At 41.8% G+C, this 17,805-nt stretch overlaps 1 protein-coding gene across 2 annotated transcripts; it reads right to left on the reverse strand.

The window, feature by feature from the left end:
- Positions 1 to 89: 89 nt before the first annotated feature.
- CZH5orf34 (chromosome Z C5orf34 homolog) lies at positions 90 to 15,426 on the reverse strand. Of its 2 annotated transcripts, none has more exons than XM_086628994.1 (12): positions 15,232 to 15,426; positions 14,746 to 14,835; positions 9,253 to 9,896; positions 8,578 to 8,673; positions 5,856 to 5,979; positions 4,875 to 4,966; positions 4,579 to 4,648; positions 4,106 to 4,276; positions 3,004 to 3,092; positions 2,230 to 2,322; positions 1,397 to 1,437; positions 90 to 615 (listed from the first exon to the last, which is right to left on the reverse strand). In XM_086628994.1, the coding sequence occupies exons 1-12, from the start codon at positions 15,424 to 15,426 to the stop codon at positions 419 to 421; spliced, it is 1,902 nt and encodes a 633-aa protein (XP_086485120.1). In that variant the 3' UTR covers positions 90 to 418. The 2 variants fall into 2 exon arrangements, with proteins under 2 accessions (XP_086485120.1, XP_086485121.1); XM_086628995.1 differs by having other exon boundaries at positions 3,004 to 3,082; positions 4,096 to 4,276.
- Positions 15,427 to 17,805: the final 2,379 nt, after the last annotated feature.

Here is a 17,805-nt window from a genome sequence, read left to right on the forward strand (position 1 = left end):
TTCGGGAAACTTTTTATTCAATGCCGGACTACTTGGCGTAAGCTTCTGAGTAAAAGCACATTTTGGCAGTTAAAACTTCTTTTCCCTGCCTCACGAAGTCGAGCAGCGAACTCAGCTGCCTGCACAATCCTCCATTCAAACAGACATTTGTACGCTTAAACGCAGCACTGTCAGGTCAGCCCTGATGTCATCTGCACAGCTGTGTGCTATTATTTCACCTGTCCTTTTTGCCTATCCACAGCATACAGCTGCCGTAGGATGATACTGGCAACTGACAGGCTTCGCTGGTCTGCTCCAGTATTATAGTGGAGACTTCACTCCACCTTCAGCCTTCTCTGGCACCTCAAAGCCTCCTCAGACATGGCTGTGGCAGCTCCCACGAAGATCTGGAACACAGTTCTTCACGTGCTACGAGGCTTCACCTCCCAGAAGCTGCAAGCAGAGATTCAATATCCTGAATTACTTTAGAAGTTTTTTCCAAAGCCTCCAAGACGCACCCTTCGCTGATTTCTTCCAGCTCACGCCGCCTATTTTCTGTTCTTCTGACAGTAAAACCAGATGGATTGGGTTTTGCGGCAGATGTCCTTTCCAGAACATTGCTACTATCCAGTAAAACTAGTGTTATTTTGTTAAGAGAAAATATCAAACTCTTCCTCCTAATGAGAAAAATACTTCTCCATATTTGCATTAATCATTCGGCACTGACAAGTCTCGCATTTCATAGCATGGCAATTACATAAAGCTAAAACACAAAGGAGTATATTACTTAAAATGTCTACAACATTTATAGAAAATGTCTGTAACTAAGACTTCAGTTTATCCAAAAGTTCCTTTAAAAAGGAAACTATCTGATGTTGCACTGCACAGTTTAACAGCATGCACTCTTCTTACTAATAAAATTGAACCCTGGCTTAAAGAACATTATAGGATGGCTTTAAGCACATGCAGTGCAGCACACTTTTTTGAGCTGGCTGAACACACAATGGAACAATACTGAGGTAGCTGATAAACAGGAAGGTACTGTACTGCAACACCCACCCCAAAGGCAATGGCATCAACCCTCTTTCAAGAACAGATCAGCACATAACAGTTAGCAAAACTAACGCAATACCCATTAAAGGGCTTCCTTTTTTTGGTGACTTTTTATTTTAGTTCTCTACTCTGCCACTGTTTTTGTTTCTGGTGATTCAGAAGTTAGACAAGATAAATGATAAGGCAAAAATGATAAGTAAGAGAACAAAAAATGGCTGAAAAAGGTAATTTGAAGAAGTGAGTAAGGCAGTAAAAGAAGGTGAGAAAAGGACAGAGCCTTTGATAACCTAAAATGCAGATTTCAATATGCAGATGAACAACAGAATATAAAAGTGAAAAATCTTCACACCTTTTGAAAGGATACAGTTAAATCTCTGTATTTTTTTGAGCTCAGCATCAGCAGACCTGTCCAAGAAAATAAAGATTATTAAACTATTTAGTATCACAAAAGGTTCTCAAATGTATTTACTACTTCAGAGTTTAATAGTTTCCAGCAATACTGAAAATTAGACAAGCACAATCCAAGTGAAAAAAATGCTTTATTTTTGTCTTTCATACCACTAGTCAATGGCTGCCATTTGTCAATTATTTGTGTTTCCAAAAAATCAGGCCTCTGCTCTAAGAATAGTCTCTTTGCTGCATGTATGTATAAATACAGATATATTTTCATTTCATCAGCTACTGAATCTGCTATAATTTGAATAACAAGTGCAAGTGTAATTGATTTCAGTTAACACATTATTAATACTCGAATATATTTGTGTATGACATCAGCAGATCTTTGGTCAGCAGCTTGTGTTGGACAAAGGACAAACGTATTAGCAAGAGATACAAGTGCCATTTAGCAGTTCAAAGTACTATTTTGAACTGCTTGGTGTTCTGTTAGAAGACGCTTGTTTCTCTTTTTCACCTTGCAAGACACTCTCTCTACATCATTAATTCTCCTTTGGCAAAGTCACTATAATGCTGATTTTTAAGTAAGGCAAGCAGAAGCACAATGAAATAAGCTTCACCTAGAACTCTATTTACCTAACATTTTAAAGGCTGAAAGAAAAATATCAAGCCACACAAAATAAATGGACTTAGACTTTTAATTTCTGACCCTTAGGAAAGGGTCAAAACCCCACAGTTTATAGTCTTTTTTAGTTTTATATTCAATGTTATTTGTAGTCAATTATTCAGGATAAAGATGAATACCAATTTTCTTCAGTTACAGAGTGTGAAGCATATTCAGGAATTTCCTTCCTTTCATTCAAACTTCTGCACCATTCTATTGCTGTTCTGATGTACCTGTGATAATGTGACAATTCACAAAAAAGTAGTTATTTATATGAGTACACTCTATTGAAGGCATTACACAATGCACCTGGATCTGAAGAAAAATCCATGATTCAAAATCTAGCTTTTTCTGTAAGTTTCCTTGCCATTTTTTGATTCCCACTTTTTGTCTAGAATCCCCTTCATATTTAAATCTATAGAGAATTATAAAAAAGCTGTATGGTTTGTAATGAATAGAGTACAGATGTTAATTTTTGTTTGTGAGTATGTGCTTGCTAAAATGCAGCACTGTAAGCTGCTGATGATTCCCATAATGGGGTTGTAATTACACCAAGCAGATTAGAGAAAAGAGGTCAGTATCTGTAATGAAGCAAAAATTGGATAAAGTGCTATCCAGTTCTATGCACCAGCCCTATATAGGACAAAGATTAGTTTTTTTCCTTACTCAGTGAGGTAAGTGCCAAGTTGCAGTTCCAGTTATTTTTTCAAAAAGGCAATATAATGGAATGACAGCATGCAGTGGTCCTGAGTCATACAGTTCCTGAAACTTTGGTACTTGCAAGATGGAGCTTTTTTTACTGTGTTTGGTTCCTCTCCCAATATATTTTCACTAAATACCATTTCTTCCTATAAAAAGATTTGTATAGAATTCTTCCATATTTAGCCATATTTAATTATTTAAGTTACTTATACCTTTCATAGATTCCAGGATGACTTATTTGTATTAGCTGCTGTACCCCCTCAGGAGTAGTTAACTTACACCAGCCTACATCTTCATGTACCTTAGAAGAAAAAAAAAACAACTACAAGTATTAATTTTCTGCTGCAGTCTGAAGAAAAAAAAGCCAGGTATGAAACGCCAATTTAAGAATTAAGTATCTATGAACATTCCACTTTAAACACTTCAGAAGTTTGTGTTTTGCTAATGATATAATTTGGTATAGTCTGCTATGACAAATGCAGAGGGGGAAAAAAAAACAACAAACAAAACAAATGCCTGGCATGGCCCCAACACTTATTTTGTGCTATTCAAGAATAAATTATTTCTAAAAGTGTGTAGAAATGTTTCCAAACCTGTAGAATTTTCAGTTCTTCCTCTTTTTAAAATGAATGAGTATATAGATTTGAGCTAGCTCACATCAAGATGTTATACACACTGTCACATTTACATTGTTTATAACAGAGATATCCTCAGACACTTGAGTAACATTTTTGTGTCTTGTTACCCTAGGGTAATAAGCAAAAACACAGAAGCCAAAAGTCTCAGCAGTCAACCTTGAATGCCATACTTACATAATCTTCTCTGTAGTGCCACTTTGCAAAAAACAGCATAATCTTTTTACTTTTATATTATGTAGATTTAAAAACAAAGAATACCACGTGTGCAAGGTTACCTTTCCGAGCAATTTTCACTATCTATTTGCTCAATTATAGGTAATTTGAAATAAAAGCCAAATATTCCCTTCTTTGATCAATGTGAGTGACTTCTTAAAAGGATAAAGTTTCATTTGCCTCTTTAGGCATCAGTTATGCACTAAAATATTTTTCCTCATTTTTTCTGGTTAAAATGCTGGCAAGACATTAACAGTGGTGTTCACAGATAGATCCTATTTTCATTAAGACTACTATACGAAGTCAAGAGTAAGCCTCAGCAGCAAACTGTTGAGAGTTACAAATCTTAAAAGATTTCAGTTTGTATTTTATAGGCATCGAAGCTTTTGTTTTGTTTCCTCCTTAGTTTCCTAGTAACACTTTTTCATGAAGAGTTTTAAGAATAGTCATTACTCTGAGTTACCTGGATCTTACTATAGGAAGAGCTGAAGTCCCAGACCATATTCAAGGTCATCCCATCCCAAAAAGCAGCATGGACTGTATGATCTGAGTACACGACAAGTCTTCCTATGCCAGGAATCACCTTTTCATATAGCAAAACTGGCAACATTTCTCGTCCATCTGTCTCAGGTACCTAGAACCAAACAAACACTAAAAACTTGGGGAAAGGTTACATACATCATTACAGCTATTTGTATCTCTCCTACATTTTCAATTCACTTGTTTTTCCAGACCACGACCAGCATTCTTTATCATGCAACTGCCTTATGCTTCACAAACACACGTTTACACTGCATGCTTCTGGTTCCCAAATACACACCTTCTGACCTTTGAGGACACACTCACCATTCTTCCCTCTAGATTACGCCCTATTCCCCATAGCCTGTACAATCATCCTTACAACATTGAAAAGTTTGTAAATCTTCAGCTACATACCATTTTCCAGCAGCAGAGGTAATAGCTATGAGTTAATGATAGTTTAGTCTTGTAGCAGTACTGAAGTATCCTGAGAACAAAAAAACAAAAGTAATATTAGGCATTTCATACTCACTATGCCTTCCAAACAATTGCAAGCTTTGTTCTGTAAGTCTATAGATGTCCTCAGTGCTAATACAAAAAGTCTTTTAATTTTTATACTTAATGTCATGGTTAAGTATTATGTGTCATTTTAACTTCTGTCCTTTCAAAGACAGAGGAACTAATCTAACAAAGATAAAGTAGAGTAAAGTTACTTGGCTGCCTGAGTAATAATGGAGGCTATAGAGTACGGATTTCCTGGTACGTCAGGAGGCAGGCTGTTTACAGAATACATTGTTTCTTCTCTCTGCAGGAAAGAGCAGGAAAGAGATGAGTTAGTTACCAGTACTGTAGCATGAAAACAGTACTAAGAGCTTGCAAGATACGAAATTTCTGACCTCCCAGAAAGCAACTATAATCATGTTTAAATTTGTCCCAGAACAGAGAAGTGTCTCCTTGAAAAGTGAAAAAAAAAACCACAATTGTATCCTTTAAGCCTGCTTCTGTGGGAAGAAACATTAGAAGTTTCTGTGCACTCAGTATGGACCAAGAAGTTTTCTTACCAGAAAGTAGACTGTAGTTCATTACTGAGTAACTACGTTTGACTACAAGTTAAAGGCGAGGTTCAGAGGGTACACAGTTGACCCTTAATTCTGTTTTAAAAATACAAAGCACTGCATAAGCCCCTGAGAGAATCTCTACTCCAGGGAAACTTAACAATAGACAGACACAAAGAGGCAAAGCTATTTCTGACCAGATGGTCTGGAGCAAAGCCAGAACAGAACCTGTATCATCTAGGTTCTGTATCCATATAATAAAAGAGAAAATACTTCCAAGCACCTAAAGATTAAACTCTAATCGATGTATTAGTTTAAACTCTAAACTTCGTTTCTAAATTAGCGAGAAACGGTTGTTACAGAATCTTACTGCAGTACATACTTAAGCTTCCTTGAGCTTCTGAAATGCATGTTACAATTAATAAGATTTTTCTTACTGCATCTATAATTTACAGAAATACATTCTAAAACAGAAGGAATAATCTTATTTTTTTATGACTGACTGCTTGATTCAGTTATTACAGGAATTACCCCATGTAGGGTAATTATAGACCACACAGCCAAATGTCTGAAAACTAAGAAAACTGCTAACTTGAAGAAATTTGGAACACATTTTAAAATAGTTTTACAGTTTAATACCTTTTTTATTCCTTTTTGGATTGCATAATGTACGAAATAGTTTCCCAAAAATGCTCCCTCTGACTTGTAAAATGAGTCATCACCAGGATAAATTTCTGTGATGTTTGTCCTACCATGGATAAACCTAAGAGGAATAACAAGATTTTTAACAAGTACTTAAAATGCTCTGTCACTAGACGAGCAAAACTGGTTAGTACATTTGAAGCAAGCTCTAAGCAGAAACACATTTTCAACACAACTCTCACATGAAAAAAAAGGGACATATCTTTAAAAAAGGGACCAAGAACAACCCAGGAAACTACAGACCAGTCAGCCTTACCTCTGTGCCAGGTAAAATCATGGAACAGATTCTCCTGGTAGCTGTACTAAGGCACATAAAAAATAACCAAGTGGTTGGTGACAGCCAACATGGCTTCACTAGGGGCAAGTCGTGCCTGACTAATTTAGTGGCCTTCTATGACAAAGCTACAGCACTGGTTCAAGTGGGTAAAGCAACGGATGTTGTTTTCCTGGACTTGTGCAAGGCGTTTGACACTGTCCCACATGACATTGTTGTCTCTAAAATGGACAGACACGGATTTGACAGATGGACCACTCGGTGGATAAAGAACTGGCTGGATAGTCGCACGCAAAGAGCTGTGGTCAATGGTGCGATGTCTACATGGAGACCAGTGTCAAGCGGTGTCCCTCAGGGGTCTGTTCTGGGTCCAGTGCTGTTCAACATCTTTGTCAGTGACATGGATGATGGCATTGAGTGCACCCTCAGTAAGTTTGCCGATGATACCAAGCTGTGTGGTGCCGTGGACTCACTTGAGGGAAGAGATGCCATCCAGAGGGACCTTGATAGGCTTGAGAATTGGGCCAGTGCTAACTGTGTAAGCTTCAACAAGTCAAAATGCAAGGTCCTTCACCTGGGTCGGGCCAATCCTAGGCACAAATACAAACTGAGCACAGAGTGGGTTGAGAGTAGCCCTGAAGAGAAGGATTTGGGGGTGTTTATAGATGAGAAGCTCAACATGAGCCAGCAGTGCGCTCCTGCGGCCCAGAAGGCCAACCGCATCCTGGGATGTATCAGGAGAAGCATGGTCAGCAGGTCAAGAGAGGTGATTCTCCCCCTTTACTCTGCTCTTGTGAGACCCCACCTGGAATACTGCATCCAGTTCTGGTGTCCCCACCATAAGAGAGACATAGATTTGTTGGAGCGTGTTCAGAGGAGGGCCACAAAGATGATCCAGGGGCTGGAGCACCTCTGCTACGAGGACAGGTTGCGGGAGCTGAGATTGTTCAGCCTTGAATGGGTTTAAGTTGAAGGAGAACAGATTTAGATTAGACTTTAGGAAGAAATTCTTCAGTACGAGGGTGGTAAGACTTTGGAATAAATTGCCCAGAGAAGTTGTGGATGCCCCCTCCCTGGAGGTGTTGAAGGCCAGGTTGGACGGAGCCTTGAGTAGCCAGATCTAGTTGAGAGGCGTTCCTGCCCATGACAAGGAGGTTGGATTAGATGATCTCTGAGGTCCCTTCCAGCCTATGCCATTCTATGATTCTATGAAAAACTTTCTATTGTTTCACAAACAGCAGAATGCACCAGTTATTTCTTTCAACAGAAGATTACCATTACCAGGCTCTTTGTTCACACATGTACTTGGGAGGTGGGAGTTAAAAAAGCTGAGGAAAGCTTTTCTGTGTTGGGGTAAACATCTCACAAGAGCTGCTCGTTCCACAGACCACAAAATATAGTGATTCTAAAGAGAAAAATCCAACTTTCTTAGTGGACCAGCCCTACCTAGTGTACACAGAGAACTGTCAGCCTGAACGATTCCCAAACAACCTGAAGGTCTTCATTTCCACTACAGCAGTGAGTTTTTCACTAAGATCAATGGTCTTTTACTTGTGATCATACAGTATCTTGGAGCCTAAAACCCATTTAATGACCCAATTTTGCTACTGTGGTTAGATGCCTGGACTTTGGTAATGGGACTTAAAGACCAAGTATGGCTACTCACCATACTACCAAAGAAATTAGGTATAGCACTGAAAAGCTGATGAACATGTTGTTCAGAATAGATGAAAGTTTAGGAATTACACTGAGAAAAATGAAGAACACTGGGTAGAAAGATTAAAGCTTTGAAGACCAATTATGCTTTTATCAAAGACTTTCAGATGCTGGTAACAACTGTAGCATTTTCAAAGTCTGTATAACAGATTTGAAAGGGCAATTTAAAAAGAAAAAAGTCTTTTTTTTTTGTTAAGACCATATGGACAAGGTGATTTTGCCAGGAAAATCTACAGTTTAGCTGCCTGCAACATGCAAATTGTGTAGGTCACCAAGACAAACATTTCTAACGTGAAATCTTCAGCATCAAAAGGAGCAATGTAATTTGCAAAGAAACCAAGCATCACAATTGTCCGTGAAATCTGTGGGAGTTCCAGCTGTTCAGTAAACCTTTAAGAAATCAGATAATCAGATCACTTCTTTAAAAGCCTTAAGATTTAAGATTTCAGATTGTTTGTGTCAGAGATACCCACTTTCAGACTTGAAAATATAATGTACTAGAAAATGTGATGTCCAATGAACAAACATCAGAAATAAACACTCTTACATGAAGATTGCATACAATTTCTCAAAGAGTGAGAAAGAGACAAAGTAAGACATTTCATCTCAAAGCTTAATTCCTACACAAATGAAGTCTTCCAAAGACGGAATGCGTGATCGCCTACATACCTATAAAAGACACCCTGGCACCACACGATCTGAATTAGTTGAGAGCATGAGTACTTTTCAGTATCTTGATTCTGAAAGAAGTCACAGAAAGTCCACCTGTATAAAATACAACAAAAACTTCAGTAAGTCTTGAAAGTGGTGTTTTTTTTTTTTGTGTGTTCTGGTAATCATTTCTGTACCAAGAACAGATGCATGCACACCTACTGAAAGGAAAAGGGGCCACACATTTTCAGATGATTCCTTAGTTATCCATGTTAGCTAGAAAATTAGTTTTCTCAAACCTGTAAAGGGTTTTTTTGATTACTTTTAGTGGTGCTGACAGAAATGTGTGCCACTGGCCCACCTCAGAAGTATTATTAACTCAAAAATGAAAAAAACCCAAGCCAACTCAAAACCTATGTTCTTTTTTCAGTAGCTTCTTTTTCATTTACATATTTATACAGTATATCAGAAAATAAAATTAATTTTTCTCTGGACTAATTACTATATATTCATTACAGTAGGATACAGAACATTGGTTACACAAATTTCATGTTTCAAGAAGTTCCTAAAAACCAGAATATGATAGTAATTTTTTAATAGCTAGAATTTAGTTATTTTGCTAGAGGTTGAAGCTCCAAATTTCAGAACTGTAAAACGTATGTTAACAACTATAAAGTAGACAGCTTAAATTACCTGTGTAAATGTGGAGCTCTGCAGCTGAGTGGCAAAGCTCTAGGTAAACGAGAAACTGTTTCATGTGTTTTGAGGTCTATTAAAACATCATCTTCTATAGATGTCTGGTTGCTTTTCTCACATGTCTTCGTAACATTCTTAACCGTATGTAAGCTATAGCACATTAGTGCCAACGACAAAGGGTATTTCCATTCTTCTGGGTAGGAGGAAACAGACCAACGCTGTGTAACCCATGCATATTCAGAAGAACAACGTGTGTATAACAAAGGGTTTCCATCTCTGTCTTTTTGGTCCTTTGGTTTGGTTGGTTCTCTGTGTTTACCCTCAGCACAACTGTGTTCATTCTTATTCTCTATTCTCGTTTGTTTTGAGGACGTTTCTGCAACAGAATTTTTACTTGATTTTCCACACTGATCTCCGGTTTGATAGTTGCTGTTCTTTTGCGTAGAGCGTAAGGATGCTGCAGATGACTGGCTGACTTTGCATAAGAACTCCACTGTAAATTCTTGCTGCAATTCTGACAGGTAAAGGTGAGCATAACCATCTACTGACGAGATCTTCACACTGCCATCACCCATACATCTTGTCAGATCAGCCGTAGCAGGATCAGGCCATCTAATTTCTAAGATGTCACTGAAAAGAATCTAATACAAGAAAAAGGACTGGAATATGCAGCAAGATAAAAATGACCCACTTCCCAGAAATTACAATGGAGGATTTATATTTAAATGAATCAGTCCCGCTGCAGGGTGACAAATGGCAAGAAACTTTACTTTGTATTTATTTGCATACATGAACTCAAGAGGAAGCAAAATATCTAAACTTTAATTCTTATTCCTCCTGTTCTAACAGAGATCTCTCCAGGAATAATGTTTTAATTTAATATGCATTCATAAACTACTAAGGTACATGGCCAACTGACCAGGCACAACTGCCCACAGACAATAGATATTTCTGTTTCCAAACGCTTCTTAAGAAACACTGAAGAGAAAGCCTAAATTTTCTTGATCGTATCAGGTATCAGTATACTTCACAGAAAGCCCACATTAAAATTGTATACATTAAAACCACACATGCTCTGAAATCTTCTCTTTATTCGTAGGATTAAAATAAGCCTGTAAAACACCATGTAACTTGCATTTACATAAGCCAGAAATTTATTTAAAGTGTTTTGTAGCTAGGTGTGTAAAGTTACTTAATCCTGCAGCATCAAATAATAAGTTACATAACTATTGCTAAGATGTGAATAAAACATATCTCCAAAGAAGAATTTAAAATGTAATAAAGATTTTAGACTTTTACAATACAACATTTGGAAAGTCTCAAAAGAATAGCCTCATCTTACTGCAGTGATATTCAAGTACAGATTGCTTCAATTAGCATTTTCCAAAACAAAAAATATTTTCACAGCATACGCCCTTGTGCTAGCCCTTCTACAAAAATGAAGCAGATGATTCTCAACAAATTACTCCAAACAAGCACTACATCTGCCTCAAAACCCAGATTAAAGCTTTGCCCAAAGAGAAGATATAGTTACAGTTTAGAAAATGCAGTAATCGCCTTCTGAAACTAGAAAAATTCTGTTAAGATAGAGAATGCCTTTCTAGCCATCTGCAGGAGTTCTGTCCTAAAATGAGGTATTTTCAGTGTATTGTCCTTACACCTGATCACCACACAGAAAATATCCTTAGTCTGCTTTCAGTTGAAGACTCCAGGTAAAGCACTGAATCCCAAAGAAACACAGAAATGCAAACCCTTTCAAATAAGGTGTGAAAAAAACTTGGCAAATGAGTATTCACACTCCTCATAATCTGTTTTATCTCAATTTAACCAGCATTGTCTTATTTGACTGACCTTTAATCAGAAATGTTTCAGCTCCGATCATACTTTGGCCCAGCAGTGGAAAAGCCTGGAGCCCAATAAAAATTAAACATGGCAGCACTACTGTATTAGTAAGGTGGGAAAGGCTGTTGAAGGTACTTGGGGCACTGAAGATGAAAATTTACCACAAAGAATTGCAAAAGGACCCTAAAAAAAAAAATCAAGTGACCAGGTAAGAGTGCAGATAAAATTCAGTGGAGCTAATGTGATATAAATGGGGAAAAGCAATCCTAACTTTACATATAAAAGGATGGGCTCTGAGCTGACTACCACCACCCAGGAATGAGATCTTGGTGTTAAAGCTGACAGTTTTATGAAAACATACTCTGTGTTCTGCAGCAGCTTAAGCAGCGTGCTACCCAACAATGAAAGAGTTAAATTTTCTCAAAGAATCGAGTGAAAGGTCTAGTAGGCTGTTTGCACATACCTAAAGACAGATATTCACCCAAGGTTTGAGAACAGGATGATCATCCTTGAAGTTATAAAGAGGGATTAGTTGAGAAACTCCGTATCAAGAGCTCGCTGTACTTGAAGGAGGAACATCCCACAAAATGCATAAACTTCGTTTTCATGTTTTGGATTGTCAGTGTGTGCAGCAGTAACTGGGGAAAAGGTAATTCCGGCAGGGGGAGACTGTGACCACTGACTCACGGACCACTGACCCTAAATGTGCCCCAGACTCAAAAGAAAAGGGATGGAGGCAAAGGACTGAGCATGTGAACTAATTTACATGCTAGGTAAGAGAAAATTAACCAAGCATTTAAGAGAATAACACTGGATAGGTACCATTTTGTGGAAATGTTAACAATATGTGTGATTACAATGTATAAGTAAGTTTCTATCCCGGGGCCATGGCTGCATGATAGGTGGAGTGATATTTAACATCTTTGTTGGAGACATGGACAGTGAGATCGAGTGCACCCTCAGCAAGTTCGCAGATGACACCAAGTTGTGTGGTGTTGTGGACACACTGGAGGGAAGGGATGCCATCCAGAGGGACCTTGACAGGCTGCAGAGATGGGCCTGTGAGAACCTCATGAAGTTCAACAAGGCCAAGTGCAAGGTCCTGCACACAGGTTGGGACAATCCCATGCACAAGTACAGGCTGGGTGGAGAATGGATTGAGAGCAGCCCTGAGGAAAAGGACTTGGGAGTGCTGGTGGATGAGAAGCTCAACATGAGCCGGCAATGTGCACTGGCAGCCCAGAAAGCAAATCATATCCTGGGCTGCATCCAAAGAAGCGTGGCCAGCAGGTCGACGGAAGTGATTCTGCCCCTCTAACTCAGCTCCCGTGAGACCCCACCTGGAATACTGTGTTCAGCTCTGGAGTCCCCAGCACAAGAAGGACATGGAGCTACTGGAGCAGGTCCAGAGGAGGGCCATGAAGATGATCCGAGGGCTGGAACACCTCTGCTGTGAAGACAGGCTGAGAGAGTTGGGACTGTTCAGCCTGGAGAAGAGAAGGCTCCGGGGTGATCTTATTGCAGTTTTCCAGTACCTAAAGAGTGCCTACAGGAAAGCTGGAGACGGACTTTTTACAAGGGCATGTAGTGCTAGGACAAGGGGCAATGGCTTTAAACTGAAAGAGGGGAGATTTCGATTAGATATAAGGAAGAAGTTCCTTACTTGGAGGGTGGTGAGGCAGTGGAACAGGTTGCCCAGAGAAGTTGTGGATGCCCCATCCCTGGAAGCGTTCAAGGCCAGGCTGGATGAGGCTTTGGGCAACCTGGTGTACTGGAGGATTTCTCTGCCCATGGCAGGGGGGTTGGAACTAGATGATCTTTAAGGTCCCTTCCAACCCTAACCATTCTGTGATTCTATGATTCTATGATTATCCGTGCATCCGGCGTGGAATAAAGAATGTCTGCTTCTTAAGAATTAATTGGTGTTAAGAAGTTTGTTTCCCGATTTCAGTGACAACTGTATCAGATGTTTGAAAATTCTAGGAAAGGAGCAAGAACAGAAGATGTAACTATGCTGCTGAACATATTCATGGTTAACCTGGACTCTGAATACTATTTGGAGTTCTGAGGAGGCCACACCACTGACAAGATCCCCCTCATAAGCTGTCTAGAGATGCGGATGGTTAGTACGGCCAAAGCAGAGCTTAAGCAAACTGCAGTACTAGGTCATTTTGAATTCAAGCACAAGCAAAGTAACGCAGTATAAGCTCAGAAGCATTTCTGTACCCAGTAAAAAGTATTGTCACTGCCAGTACCAGGCCACAGGCCTTAGACTAACCCTGTCTTATGCTAACTGTGCCAGGCCCCAGGCTGGCCATTAGGCTTGTTACCAACTTACCAGAACGTGCTGAGTGAACTGGAACTTGATCATAGAATGGTTAGGGTTGGAAGAGACCTTAAAGATCATCTAGTTCCAACTCCCCTGCCACGGGCAGGGACACCCGCCACTAGACCAGGTTGCTCAAAGCCTCATCCAACCTGGCCTTGAACACCTCCAGGGAGGGGCATCCATTGCTAACTGTTACCTTGTTATAATGGACTGCTGAACTGTAGCAAATAGCCAAGACCTTGAATATAGGGGCGTTGGCTGAAAATAGAGGCCACAGAACAATAAACTGATAATAAACTACTGAAATTACAATCTCAAGAGCTACAAAAAGACTGCTTTTGCTTTAAGAAAAGCAGCAGCTGGTAAACCAAGTGAGAGGGCAGGGAGAAAGCAAAACGAAACAAAACAAAAAAAGCCAAGCAACAGGACAAGGCACTTGCTGTGGCCTGGGAACGTTACCCCTCAACATCCTGAAGCAGGTAGTCACAGTGGCAGCTGTAAGTCAGAAACTGTCTGTAAACCCAGCTGTCTTCCAGAAGTACAAGACCCTGGCCTGGGAGCTCACGACAGAGCACCTGGCAGTGAATGTACGGTATGACTGCTAAGGACTGCCTGCAGTGAGATTGATCGACAGTGTTTTCAGTGACTAAACATTAGCATGAAGCTGTTACTAATTTTAAAACTTACAACTTGCCTGATTTATCAGTCGTCTTAAGGCTGCCACCACAGTGTGCACACACTCGTATGCAATCAGTGGGATAACCAGAGGGAAGCTGATGAGGAGAAAAGCTCCTAGAAATGGTAAATGGGGGTCTGTGGATGGACCCTCACTCTGATCTGGGGGAGCCATGCCCACAGAGTGACACTGCCCCAGCCCTCTCACAGGCTCCTGGAACAGTCTCACAGAGGCACTTTAATGGGGAAACGATGGGATTCTAAACCTGACAGCCTCTAGGAAAACACTGTCCTATTTCACCTAGTCTTCTCTGAAAGGCTTCAAGTGCAAAAAAAGAGACAATACATAAAATATCTCATTCTAGCGTATGTGCAAAACCCTAGGTTTTAGTCTGACTGAGAACAACCAAACTTTTTAGTGTTCAGCTATGAAGGATATGCATAGAGGACTAAGTAACAGGTAGAACTGTAATTCAGAACGGTAGTATTCTAATCAAGCTGACAAATGCATTGGCCAAACTGTACTCTGCAGATCTTCACAGCCTGCACTTATTTATATACGTGCACGTAAAGTTACGTAAGCCCACTTTGTCAGGCTACTGGGGAAGTTTACTTAACAAACGTGTTACGTGTGTAACTCTCACCTTTTTTCTTTCTGGCGGTATAACACGTGAAGGTAAGTACGGGCGAGAAGAAAACTTGTTCCGGAAATCTAAAGCTCGTAGAAGCTGTTCCTAATGAAGTGCGAAGAAAAACAAACCAGCACAACACAACCCTGTTACCCCTTGAGTTTTCTCTGCAGTGACAACATTTTAGCTGGCTTCACGGCGGAAATCGCTCCTGGGGCAGAGGCTAAGAAATCCCCTCGGTTTTACACAGAGGAACAACAATTTCGTTTCTGCTGCGGAGCAGCGGGCTCCGCGCGGCGCCCCGCTCCCGCTCCCGCTCCCGCCCCCGCCGGCCGTTACCCGCCGCACCGAAACGCGGCGGCGAGCGGCGCCGCGCCCCGGGAGGCGGTTCGCTCCCGCCGGGCGGCAGCCCCGGCTCTCCCCAGATCCCTGGGGGACGGCTGCTGCCCGGATCCCGGACACCCTTCCCCGCAGGGCCCGACAACGCCTCCTGCCACGTACCCGGTAGGCGCTGACGACGAAGGCGACCCGCTGGCGGGTGGTCTCCGCCGGCTGGAGCGGGTGGGCAGCGGCGGGGAGCGCCGCTTCGTACAGGTACTCGCTGCCGCACGGAGAGAGCAGCAAGCGGGACCCCCCGGCGTAGCGCACCTCCACCGAGTCGTCCCCGTACAGCACCATCAGGCGCTCCGCCTCCATCTCCGCGGCAGGAGGCGGCCGCGCCCCAGCCCCAGCCCCAACGGCCCCGGCCGGGCCCGCGCGGCCGCCGCCGCCGCTCGGCGGGAAGCCCGGGGCGGGCCGCGGCGGCCCCCTGAGCTCTCTCCCGCCTCTCCCTCCCGCCTCTCTCTCCCGGCAGCGCGTGGGTTTGATTGGTGAGCTAAGCGTGTCTTCCCGCTGGCAGGAAGCGGGTCGAAAATATGCCCTGACTTACGTACGCGTTTGTAGAACAAGCTACGCGGACATACACGCCGTGTTCTTTTTACTTTAATTTTTTTTTAATTATTATTATTATTTTTATCTGCTGGAAACAGGGATGTCTTCTTGCTGCTCCAGGAAATTAAAATTAGCAGTAGGAAGGCCTAAATTATAGAAAAAACTCTAATTACCTGTAACTGTGCTTCTTCAAGATACGTCCCACTCAGCAGATGACCTGACGCAGAGCACAGCTACCCGGAGAACTGCTGCAGCAGCACTGTTACCGAAAACTGTAACCAAGAAAACTTTCCAGACTAAACGGTAGCTTAGAAAGACGATACTGGTTTATCTGAGCGCCGGGTGCTGGGGGATTTCTCCTCCTGAGGTGCACACGTGGCTCCAGGATTGAATGTATATTAGTTATACATTGTAATCACACGTATTCATAACGTTTCCCTGAAATCATACTTATTCGGTGTTATTATCATAAGTAATCAGTTAATTTTCTCTCACCTAGCATGTAAATTACTTCACACACTCCGTCCTTTGCCTCCACCCCTTTCATTTGGGTCTGGGCTACATTTAGGGTCAGTGGTCCATGAGTCAGTGGTGACAGTCTCCCCCTGCCGGAATTACTTTTCCCCCAGTCACTGCTGCACGCGCTGACAATCCAAAACATGGTAACAAAGTTTATGCATTTTGTGGGATGTTCCCCCTTCAAGGACAGCGAGCTCTTGACAAGGAGCTTCTCAACTAATCCCTCTTGACAGCTTCAAGGATGGTCATCCTATTCCCTGACCTTGTGTGCATATCTGTGTTTAGATACATGCGAACAGCCTACTAAACCTTTCATGCCTTCCGTTCACAAAACATAACTCCTTCATTGTTGGGTAGCAGCATCAGCACAGTCCTCCCACCTCCCCATGCAGCACGCCAGAAGCTGTGCGAAAGGGCGTTCATTCCTTGCATCCCTGCACAAGCACCTCTAGAAAAGAAGGAGGAGGCTTCAGGGAAAGAACCGAGAAGGCAGATTGCTGATCTACAACATTTAAGTACAGATCAATACTTCTCTTGGGACTGCTGCTTTACATTCGTGCATTCGTACGGCAGGGAAATCTAACCGATAGCTGTGTACTTAGAACTGGGTTGCAGAAGCCCTAGCTCAATAGACTGAAAGATTAATTTCCCAAAAGCCAATTTAAAAATTAAGCCTAGTTGCCCATCAGCGATGGTGGCAGTGCCTCTGTGATAACGTATTTAAGAAGGGGAAAACAACCCGTGCAACTCAAGAGGAGTCAGGAGAGAGAGGGGTGAGAATACGGAAACAGCCCTGCAGACACCAAGGTCGGTGAAGAAGGAGGGGGAGGAGGTGCTCCAGGTGCTGGAGCAGAGATTCCCCTGCAACCTGTGGTGAGATGGCAGGCTGCCTCCCTGCAGCCCATAAAGGTTAACGGTGGAGCAGGTGGAGGACCCCATGCTGGTGTGGGTAGATGCCTGAAGGCATTTCCAGCAGCTTGTGGGAAAATAACTGAAATTGGGGAAAATGGAGAAATACAGCTTTGCAAAATTCGGCTCAAAGGCTGCAATATTAGAGCATCTTTGAAGTGAGACACAGTTGCTGCTTCCAGGACGGACACGGCCTGCTGGTCAGATGAAATGCGCAATGTCTTTGAAGTAGGGATTAGAGTGGTATGGAAGTACCATGGCTCATCCCTGTTATCAGGGGCAAAGAAAATCTGGTGAAGATAACTGTCTAATAGCCATCAAGGAAGATGGATCGCAACTGTTGCCCCAGGAAATCTTGTCCTTTAGTTGAACTTTGCTCATTATAATTTCATTATAGTACCAAAACACACCTCCACCTCAAACGCTACCCGCCTCTGGGCTGCGACCACCCCTCACTGAGCAGGCGCCCTGAATTTCTTCTTGCCTGTACCTTTAAATCGAAGCGAGAAAAGTTTACACCAATCCTAACAAAGGTATGTATGACTAGAGTCACTCAAGCTCCACCTGAAAGTAAAGAAATAGTATAAAATGGCAAAAGACAAAGGGGATGCTAGGGAGAAGCCCCTCCCTTGAAACATCTGGGATCAGTCAACAGGCTGAACCTCTCTTCTCCCCTCCATAGGGACATCTATTGGGTAAGAGCTCTGTGTTATGCAC

This window comes from Tauraco erythrolophus, chromosome Z (assembly GCF_009769465.1).
Source record: "Tauraco erythrolophus isolate bTauEry1 chromosome Z, bTauEry1.pri, whole genome shotgun sequence".
Classification (NCBI taxonomy): Eukaryota; Metazoa; Chordata; class Aves; order Musophagiformes; family Musophagidae; genus Tauraco; species Tauraco erythrolophus.